The sequence below is a fragment of the Amblyomma maculatum genome, chromosome 7 (genome assembly GCF_055883805.1).
Source record: "Amblyomma maculatum isolate TAMU_Amacu chromosome 7, ASM5588380v1, whole genome shotgun sequence".
In the NCBI taxonomy this organism is placed as follows: Eukaryota; Metazoa; Arthropoda; class Arachnida; order Ixodida; family Ixodidae; genus Amblyomma; species Amblyomma maculatum.
In genome coordinates this window covers 53,814,404-53,825,331 of record NC_139350.1, presented here as the reverse complement: position 1 = coordinate 53,825,331, position 10,928 = coordinate 53,814,404, and the positions used below count along the sequence as shown (strand labels likewise).

The following is a 10,928-nucleotide window of genomic DNA, read 5'->3' as shown; positions in this document are numbered from 1 at the left end:
TTTACTCCAAGTGCACGATGTGTCAGAAATGTTCCTCGTTCTAATCAATGACAGGCATGCGTCCTAATGGAACACTTTGATTTCGTTTGGATTTGGGGACTTAAGATTAGGGCTTAATGAACGCGGTTGATAGGCCCGTTCATTTGACGCCAACAGCTGCGAAGTGAGTGCGTCGTTCTCGCCGCAGCCAATTAAGTTGCTTCCTTGTTCATGCATGCAGGAGTTTTTCCAATAAGCCGCCTGGTGAGTAGTGCTTAAAGTCTGCCTCTATCGAAGAGGGGTCTCTAGTGATTCGAGCACGGATAAAAAAAAAAAAAGGAAAATAAAGAGGGAGGGGAGAAAGCAGCTGGTAGTCTGTTTTACACAGCTGTATCTATATAAACGACGTAGATATTTTTAATGATTTTTTTTTTTTTGCTCACTGTAAGACGTGGAGCTAAAACAAGCAATGTGCACGCCCTGTCAGAGCATTTAATGGTATCTAATGTAAAATATTTATGAATGAACCAAAGGAACGGCACTTCTAACGCACGTAATATCTGCGAGGTTGCTACGTTATGTCTTGGCAATCGAGTTAAAACGTAGCGTTTGTGAACGGGCTCTATGGGCTGACACCGATATAGACTCTAAAAATAAATATATGTGTCTGATGCATTGGTGGAAAATGTGCCTTGTTGACACATTATACAAAAAGTGCTACTTTAGTTACAACTTCCAACAAAAAGTCAACAAAGCGGACGAAAAATACAGAATAAAATTGTCCCGCAAGTGAACAACATGAAAATTACAAAATATTAAACGAACAAGTTTGGCACGCTCGACGGGCAACACGCGTGCATATTCCCATTCCTTTAATATCTTTCCAACATCTACGATTCGGACAGTCAGAGTCTCAACACGTCACGAATGGTTGAAATTGGCGAGAGTTGTTTCACGCGTAGTAAACACCAAACTGAGCGCCGCCTGCTTCGGAGAACTTGCAAATACTGTTGAGGGGTCCGAAACCTCCCTGGCTTTAAGCCCTGCAGGCTCACATGTTCCTGGATTTGATCTCCTCGACCGCTTGTGGTGATATTCTCCGAGTCCGTCGTTCATTGTCTAGTAGCTTTAGCAACTCGACGGCTAAACAAATTAGTGCGAGTTGTAGGAAGAGTGTGTCTCGCCGTTGATCCCGCAACCTGTGTTTGTTGCACTTTTGCGGGGGTTAGACTTACTTTGGCGTTCATGATATGTACTACACCTGTCATCCTTTCGACTGCTCGAGACCACATCACAGTGCAATGAGCGTAAGAATTCAGAGGATAACTAAATTTTCACTTGGTGTAAGGGTGGCGAAATGAAGGAGGATTCAGTAGCGTATTTTGCGGAATTGCTTGTTTTTCGTCCTGTACAAGCAAAAGGCCACTATTGTCCACGAACTCGGTGTACTGGAGAGAAATGCTTGATAATTAGGCGGACTCTTGTTGCCCTTGTATGTTGTTCTTATGGAGAAAGTCAACTAGTGATCGGCATAGCACTTAGGCTCATCGCGGGAGGTGGGAAACCTATTCGATTTGGCCGGCCTAAAAGTGCTGTGGAACGCTATTTACAAAACCTAGCAAACGCGCACGAGCAGTAGTTATCCCATAAGAACTCTCCGCAATGCGAAAAAAAAAAAATAATGTAGTTGCACTTGCAATGACCGCATCGGCGATCAAATATGATCCTCCTCCTCTTCCTCCTGAACTCAGCGTATGCCGGTGAGCAAGAAACAAAATGACTAAAATTCGTTACAGCGCCTCACGACGTCCCGTACTGCTCGCGTCACTTTTAGTCGCTCAATAAATAAAATGGGCGCACCCAGGATGCCCCCATGATGTCATCGGAGAGGTTTGAGCATGGGAATGTATCGCTCTAATCGACAGCGAACGGTCTCCAGGAGCCCTTTTTAAATTTGTTTTTAATTATTCAACAATTATAGACCCCACCCAAAGCGTTTAAATATCTCTCGAATGCTCATACAGACCACCTACCTGGATTTCTTGCATTAAACATTCCCTGAAGTTTCGTTTCAGGGACAACATTTTTAACTAGCTGGTCGCTCGTAATCGAAAAGTGTGATATGTTTCGTGCTTCGCTGTTTCCTACTTTGGGCTTCATAAAACAAGGAAGTGCTCATGAGAACTTGTCATTTTACACTAGTGGCGAAAAATTAGATTTTCATAAAATATTTCTTCAGCTAAAACAACTGTACAGACTAGAGAGTGTATACTCGCCACGGGGATGCGTAATCAGGTCAGGTTATGGCCGGCTTGAATGCAACAGTAGCGTATTACAGTTCGTCAGATGTGGCCCACGTCTAAGAAGAAACGCGGAAAGCATTCGCCGAACTAATAAGCGGTTGTGGAAAGACGGGTGACAAAGCCACGTGGGGTCGTGGTTAACACTAGCCTGGCCGTTATCAACTCCGCACACGAATGCCACGAATCTGAAAGAAAATTTCGCGACGTTGACGCTCTGTAGCGCAATGCGCGAAACTGGACAAGAGGGGTCCTCCGTGTGCGCGGTAGATCCAAAGGTCGAATGGTGCACACGAAACGCCATCTCCTGCCACTCGCAGGGCCAAGGACACACAAGCTCGCCCTTTGCTCGCTACTTGCTCCGCACTTTAGCGACCTGCGCGAAAGACCACGAATTTATTTCAAGCATTATGCTCTAGTTTTCAGTTGCTCGTGGCCTGTAAAACGGCATCTCTGCACCTCTGTCCTCAACCTGTCGCGATGCCGCCTTGCAAATGGTGAAAAAAGAAACTGAAATAATAAGATCGCAGTAATTATGCTGTTTTCCCTTTACTGTTCCTTCTCGCTGTGCAGTTCACAGAGTGTCAACTTGCCGTTTTATGAGAGAAGCAGGCGACGCGGTCCAGAGAACGTTGCATAAAAAAAAAAAAAGTGATGGTAGCCGTGGTAGTTTGTTCTAATCATTTCACTCGGAACTACATCCTCGCTCCCGACAAATAATGAACCTACCTTGGAATCATTGAATTAATGTTACATTATACGGTTTTTAAAGTGGTTTCAGACTATAGGCGCGCCGTCATTGAGAAGTGAGCTTATCTTGGAGCATTCGGGGCTATCTCCAACTATTTCTACAATAATAACTGATCCTTGGCGATTGACGATTAAGCCATGCGACTAGCATTTCAGTGCGCTCGAGCAGCTGACAATCTCTCGCTCAGCATGGCCGCATTTTAAAGCGATTCTGCGCGCAGGACTTGGCTGCCGTAATCAAGCACGAGTAGGCGATCAGCTAAATAGAGGCGAAGATAGTGCATCACTATTAGCATTTCCAAGATTTATCTTCAAACTGGTTTCTCAAGCTCCGAAAGACCCCCCCCCCCCCCCCCCCCCCCCCCCCCCCCCCATCTTCGTAACGTTTAAAACTCAGTTGCAAATTGCCCACGTATCATATTTCGACGCTGAATGTACATCTCGCGCTCCAACGGCTCCCACTAGGCTGTAAATAAATGAATATTTACTTTCCGTGCCCATGAACAGCAATTGGCTTGGCTATGGTACACTACACAATATACAGTCATAACTAGAAACAGAATTTTTATTCACCTAGAGTTGATGCAAAAATACGTAGGTGGCTAATCAGGATGAGAAGGCACATTGTCACATCTATATCATTACGAAATGACTTCCATTTACGTCCCCCTCAAAAAATACCAGTTTACCCTTTCTTTGCTGTATCATGTATTCGCTTATATAAAAAGAAACTATGTGAACCTAGCGTGTTCCCCAGACAACCGCGTCGTTTTATGGCGATGCGGCTCGGGCCCCATGCAAGGCGTCAAATCTTGGTACAGAAATTTTAGGCGCAAAATATGTTTGACGAACGGCAGATTTAAATCAAGAAGGGCTACACCACCAGTTCTCATGACATCATTCATGCTTTTGTAATAATGCAATCATAGTTTATTACATGTGCAATGTCGCCCAACTCGTTGCGTACTCATAAGGGGCATTTATCGTTACAGTGACACACACTGCGATACGGGGGTGTTGACGAATAGAGCTTCACAGGACGAGTATTTCGATGCGGACATCAGTGTGGCTTTGCAGTCCTGTTATAGGCAGTGGCTGGTCGTGATAATAACCTCGCTATCGCCTAAGCACCACGTATTCCCAACCACAGCCTAGAAATAGAAGCACAGCACCGCTGCGATAGAGCACTCTTCTTTGCAAATATTGTTCACTGCTACCAGACAACGTTTCCCGCAGTTGCGAATAACCGTCCCTTGACCCGCAAGCACGATTGCAAAACGAGAGCGTGTCTCCCTTGTCTCCCTCCGCACCCTCTGTGCAACCGTGTGTATGCGCCGTGCGTTTCCGCTCTTGTCTTCTTTCTTCTTCTGTGTCTGCGGGGTAATACGGTGGTCTCCCGAAGCCATTCGTATAAAGCCAAGGCGAACAAAAAGTGCTAAGCTGCTGAAGCTGCCGTCACTGCAGTGCTGTAGGGCTCAAGCACGGTGGGCTCAAGTGCTGCATTTGCGGGCGTTTGTGGCGCCGTCTACCGAATTCTCATGAAGAATTGCTTGCGTTATTTTTACCTTCTAAGTACAGGTGGCGCAAACTTGTCAGGCCCGCTAAAACTGGGCTACAGAGGGAACGTTGCGCATATACGGAGCGTGCGAAAAGAAATTTGAAATAGAAATTATTGTCCATAGAGTGACCAGAAGTGTTTGACATTTCGAGTCTATAGCTGGATGCATAAAGACGAGACGCTACTCGCGAGAATGTGATGCTACAGGTGACAATTTCTGTTGCTGCAACCACGACCGAGAAAAAAAAAAAAAAAAGAACACACATGCTTGTATGCAGTATGAGACTCTCGCAACACAGGATTATATCGCTGTGATCATAGATGGAAGAGAAATTTAAATGCTGCCACTGTGTAGTAAACTTTATAAAAGTAAAAGCAACTAGGACCCGATCACAGACTGTTGGAAAACGTTAGAACGAGGAAAAGGAAAGTTCTCAGTTAATTCCTAGAAATTTAACAAGTTAGCAATTAATAGCTATGCGACAGCCACCACCAGCTCCACGCAAAGAGCAGGCTACTAATTATCCGAGTATAAGGGTAAAAATAAAATTGAAACATTACTTCTGCCATCACCAAACTCTCTGTGCTGGTCTCAAGACGTGACTCATTCTTTTTACGTGCGTCCCCAACATTGCGGTATAATATGACACGTGGCAGTACTTAAGGATGAAAATGCATGGCGTATAAATTATTGTCTGTAATGTTGGGAGGAACGTTTTTGTATTTTGTCACGATTTCTTAGGAATTTGAGAAAGGCTTTTGTCTGTTTGCTATTCAAAAGTTCAATGTTGACAATTTTGGTACAGCTAAGGTAATTTACTAACCACACCAAGGGAAGTTAGATTTCCATACTTCTATCTGTCTTATTTTAGTTTCTTTCATCCCTTTTTAGGACTGATGCTCTTTTGAAAGCGGAACTCATTTCCGTGCGCTGTCTACCGTATAGTTAAAGAAAATAACCCAACCATTCCCAAGAACCTCAATGTAGCATATGCTATATTGACTGCCTCTTCATTATACTTCGCAGGATGCCCAAACGGCAACTATTTGGGATTGAAGGATGTGATAAATGTTTTCTGTCTTCTACGCAGGAAAACGTACCAAGCAGGGACAATGAGTAAGAAGGCAGACCAGAAGAGGCAGGTGCCGTACTATAACATCATCGACGGCGTCCCCAGAGGGCCATACTGTGAGCCAGAATGCTTACGCAATGCCCTCAACTTCAAGCCTCGTGACGGAGACGTTATTCTTGTTGCGTACCCGAAATCTGGTTCTCACTGGGTTCAGCAAGTCATGCTCCTAATTCTCAACAAAGGAGAATCAGCAACGGACTACTACGACCACATCGAGAAGGCTGCCTTTATGGAAATGAACGGGACGAAGGAACTCCTGGACAAGATGCCGTCTCCGCGAATGATGCGAACAAACCTACCTATCCTTAGCCGAAACTCCTGCCACAAAAACGCCAAATATGTTTACATGGCCAGGAACCCTTGGGACTGTTCTGTTTCCTTTTACCACCACGTCAAAGGAATCGCCAAATTCCGCTTCGAGAACGGAAGCTTTGACGACTTCCTTGACTGCTTTCTTGAGGGTAATTTTGGGTTCGGTGACTACTTTGACCACATCCTCTCGGGCTATGAGATGCGAAACGAGCCGAACGTGTTTTTCAGCACGTACGAACAGTTTAAAGAAGACACACCGGGGAGCATCCGAAAGCTGGCGTACTTCCTGGGAGAAGAATACGGGAAGATGCTGGACAACGACGAAAACATCTTCAAGCAGGTCATGGAGAAGAGCAGCCCAGAATTCATGAAGAAGATAATGGAATTTGAATCGACCGACTCTTCTGCCGATGGCAAGCCACAAGATGTGAAAGTGTTTAACTTTGTGCGGAAAGCCAAGGTCGGTGACTGGAAGCATTACTTCAACCAGGAACTCCTGCAGAAGATGGCCGCAAAGATCGAAGAGAAGACTAAAGGGTCGGACATAATGAATCTTTGGAAGCGCCCTACAGAATCTTAAGATACAGCGCCATTCTTATTTGGCCTTTAATCCATTTACCTTTTTCTGAACTCGATACCCGAGCCTTAGATACTAGCTTCTGAAAACAAAAATAATATTTAATTCAAAAAGAGTTTTGTTCGCTATTGTCGGAATCCAGAACACCGGAACATCTAAACCCATAAAGCGGAGACGAAAACAAAAATAAAGGCGGGTTTCTTCACGTGCCTCACTGTTCTTTCAGACCTCTGTGAAAGTAGTCTGATTTACTTTTCAGATCGATTGTCTTTTTTTTTAAGAGTGTCTGTGTACCCTCGATCATCCATTGCTTCACTGGCTCCCTTCACAGCAGTTTGACTACATTTGCTCCGTAGAACCCACGCCTGTTCCCTGATATGAGTGATAGTGGCATTAGTGATAGTACCATAGTGATATAGGGCCATAGGATAGTGAGAGTGTATTATGGTAATTTTGCAGAAGCTTGCGACACTACGCTCACGGAGATGAATTCCGATTTCGAACTTCATAAATTCGTTTCCAGCGCTCTCCCTCCAAAAAGTTTTTTGAACTGCTAGTTATATACGGAGGCTATTTGAACTTTAAAGTTTCGAAGTTATTCTAAAGCATTAGTTTTCTTGGCCTAACTAAAACTTCTGAGTTTCATGCGGGTTATAGACCCTAAATTTAATTATTTCAAATAAATACGACTTATATTACTTATATACCGGTTTCAACATAAAGCGAATGACAACTTTCATTTATATGGTGGCAGATGTTTTTCAAAACGATCAAGACAAATCTAGGAACTGAAACTTAAGCATATTTTGGCTAAATGGTAAACGAATATTTAAAATACCCCTTCAAAAATTGTCCAAAGTAGATGACTCAAATAATGGCCGGGGATATGTAGTTTGAAAAAAACAAACAAAAACAAATGAGTCATTTAGACTCACAGCTGCACTAATATCAGTAAACCCATATATGAAATCAATCACTAAAAGCCCTGAACACTACGTACAGTCGAGACCATTCATAACGGCCGCCGTTATAATAAATGCTCCCTTATTACAAACGAAGCTGGCACTACCGTCAAAATAGCAATGGCAGCGATTCACATAAACGCGTCTTTTCCTAATTCAGGTTCGACGGCAGCTCATTTACGAGCACGCTAAGCGTCATCGTCATCCGAAGGACTGAGTCACTCCATCGTCCATTTGCTTATTATCACCACGTGATTGACGGCAGATAGCACTATCCCTTCCGCAAAGGCATAGTCCCGGTGCGTTTTGGTTGGCCGAAGTAGGGCTTGAATGGTGTGTCTTGAGGGTGCCCACATGCACAATTTCGGAGGCAGGTGCTACGCAGGACAACTTCGCACGCCGACGAGTAACTTCTCATGTGACATCAGTGACTGGACGAAAAATACGATAAGGGCCTCTTAGCGTGGCAACCGTTTTACACAAACGTGCACTTGATGGGATTGAGCGAGAGAAGAGGGTGAGAGATCCTGGTGAGTATTGAACCTCATATAATGGAGTCTGTACCAATCGCATTTCCGGGAGTCTTGGTAGACAGAGAGCTTGTCACGAGCATTCTGGTGGGCAAAATCAATGCGAGGTATGAAATCGCGAGCGTAAGTACCGGCGTAAGAATGTCTCCAAGCTCTCGTGATCCCCTCTAAAAAAATGCTGAATCGCTAAGGACCAAATAAAAAGATCGCATCGCATGCGCCGCTCAACACAGCTCAAGCCCATGCCATCAAGCTGCGAGGTCAAATGGCGTATGCACCAGCGGGGGAACAAGCCTAAAGTGGAAGCCCAAGAGCGGTAAGCGCGAGATACTAATGGCAGAGATTGTAAAAGTATGAATACCATTCTAAAGGTATAGACCAACACCGATCTGTGACGTAAGCATGATGCGGTGGCGCTTCTGTCACCAGGCTGGGCGAACTGGAGGTGAAAAGTATGGTTAGCGCCCATTGGAATACATGGAACCGAAAGATTCCAAAGCAGCTTTCTCATTTCACAGGGCACCTGTAATGTTATTATTCGACACAGAGAAACCATGAACATCCCAGAACAGATTGTGAAAGTATGGAATCTCATCACCGAGGCAAAGTATTTGTAAAACACCGCGAAACGTATGGGGGTGCGAGTTAGGAGGGTGACCCATAGAAACGCATGTAAACACAACTTACCGCACCTTTTTTCTCGTTTCGCAGACCACCATAAGTGGTGGCCGGTCGTTAAATGTTGGCCAGAACTTTGAAAAACTGTGTGACAAAGTATGCTGCGTCATTGCGGAGGCAATCTACTTTTAAAACACTTCGAAATTTACAATTTGAGTTAGAAACGCTTTGCGATAGCGAAGCCCATACAAAATGTATGCGAAGAACGGTTCGCAAAGAAGCTGCCTTTGCGCAAAAGGAAGCAGTCGTTTGTTAAGAGCTGGTGAATTATTTTAAGAACGTGAATATATTTATATTCACGTTCTTAAGCATATTTATCAATAAATATGTGCGTCGCGTTTCTGGCCGAAGCCCCACGTCTGGGAGGCAAGTAGTCCAAGCTGCTTTTTTTTTTCTTTTTTTTTTTTTTTTTTTTTTGGTGAACGTCTTGTACGACGCCTCGAAGACATGTTGCATGGCGGGAGTAAAAAAAAAAAAATTCCAAGTGCTGGCGACGCGCATGAGCCGCGTGAGGCTGTATAATGATACCGTCGAGATACGGTTCATTGTGCAAATAGAGGTGAATGAAACGCAAAATAACGGGCACGAAGTCATTCCGTCCTGAAAACATCGATCCTGGCTAAGTAGAGGCGGTAAGTAATAAAATGAATGCATATGTAGTTGCGTCGCGATACATGCATGTGGTGAGCAAGTTGTAAGCAAACATTTTGAGAGGCTTTATATTCCGACATCCGTGCACGCGCTGCATGATCTGCGCCGTACGGAAAGGAAAAAAGAAAAGAAAGACGAGGAGTGAAGTTCTGCTGTTGGTTCTTTTGCTCTGTGGTTGCGCCGTCAGAGACGGCATACCGTGGTGCAGCGCAGGTTCCTTTCGCCAGAGGCGCCCCGTGGTATGTAGCGATGACTTGAAGACAGGAGGTTGCCAGAAGAATAACTGAATATTTATATGTACACAGTATTTACGACAACAACATCTACAACAGAGATGCAAGTAGGAACTGGCTAACTGGGAAATATTCCCACCTCGGGATAGCCGAAGATGCAGAGCATCTAAACCTAGCCCAGAACGCCGGACTGGGCCTTCGGGCTCGGTTTTACCCCCTGAGGTCCAGCCCTAATTTCCACAAAGTCCAATCACCCCAAACATCAACCTGATTGGTTGGTTCCGACGTCCAGCACCTCCTTCAAATTTAAGAGAACTAAACCCTCTCTCTCACTTAAAAAAAAAGGAATAGCAAAGCTCTTAGGGTCACGTCATTTCTGCATTCCGCGGTACACCTGGCCATTCACCTGGCTGTTGCAACGTTCAAGTCAATGAGTACCATTGCTACAAAAGGAAAAAGAAAAGCGTGGCCAGTGGTTCTGGCACAGCTCGGCTGTCGTCACGAGTGAACCGCTTTTGTTAGTCATCATCATCATCATCAGCCTGATTATACCCACTGGAGGGCGAAGGCCTCTCCCATATTTCTCCACTTAACCCGGTTCTGTGCTAGCTGCATCCACTTGACCCCTGCGAACTTCTTAACCTCATCCGCCCACCTGACTTTCTGCCGCCCCCTGCTACGCTTTCCTTCCCTTGGAATCCAGTTTGTTACCCTCAGCGACCATCGGTTATCCTCTCTTCGCACTACATGTCCTGCCCATGTCCATTTCTTCTTTGTTAGTGCTCGCCACCACATTGCATCAGGCACTTGCGTGAACGATCGTCTCACCTGCGAATGCGAGGTCGAGACAGCGCGCTCAACCCTGTGTACAAAAAAAAAAGGAAAATGAAAAGAGCGGTCAGCGGTCCTACCACGGCTCGCCTGTCGTCACGAGTGCAGTGCCTTTTTTAGGCGTTCGCAACCGCATTCCATCGGGTGCCCGTGTGAATGTGTGTCTCACCTGGGACTGCGGGGTTGAGACGGCGTGTGCAAGGTGCTGTTCACCACGTCGTCTATATCTCCCGCTTCGAGGGCTCACTGACTGTCACTTGGCTCGTAAAGCTCGTCATCCTAAATGGCTTTGCGTGCTTCGCCAGGTGCCTCGCGGCGCCCACTTGTCTTCGCACCACCTGCGTCCACTCATGCTACAGACTACCAAGAGAAGCTGGGGTCATGGACGCATACTTTCCCCGAATTCCCACGCTAATCCGTTGTGCCCGTTGGTC

General features: G+C 45.4%; 1 protein-coding gene across 1 annotated transcript in view; it reads left to right on the top strand.

The window, feature by feature from the left end:
• The window catches only part of LOC146183223 (amine sulfotransferase-like), an 11,193-nt gene extending 4,379 nt beyond the window's left edge, over positions 1–6,814 (top strand). Inside the window, exon 2 of the mRNA XM_084609092.1 lies at positions 5,679–6,814. Within this exon, the coding sequence (XP_084465218.1) occupies positions 5,679–6,612 (934 nt within the window). The 3' untranslated portion in view covers positions 6,613–6,814. The remainder of the gene's footprint in view (positions 1–5,678) is intronic.
• Positions 6,815–10,928: the final 4,114 nt, after the last annotated feature.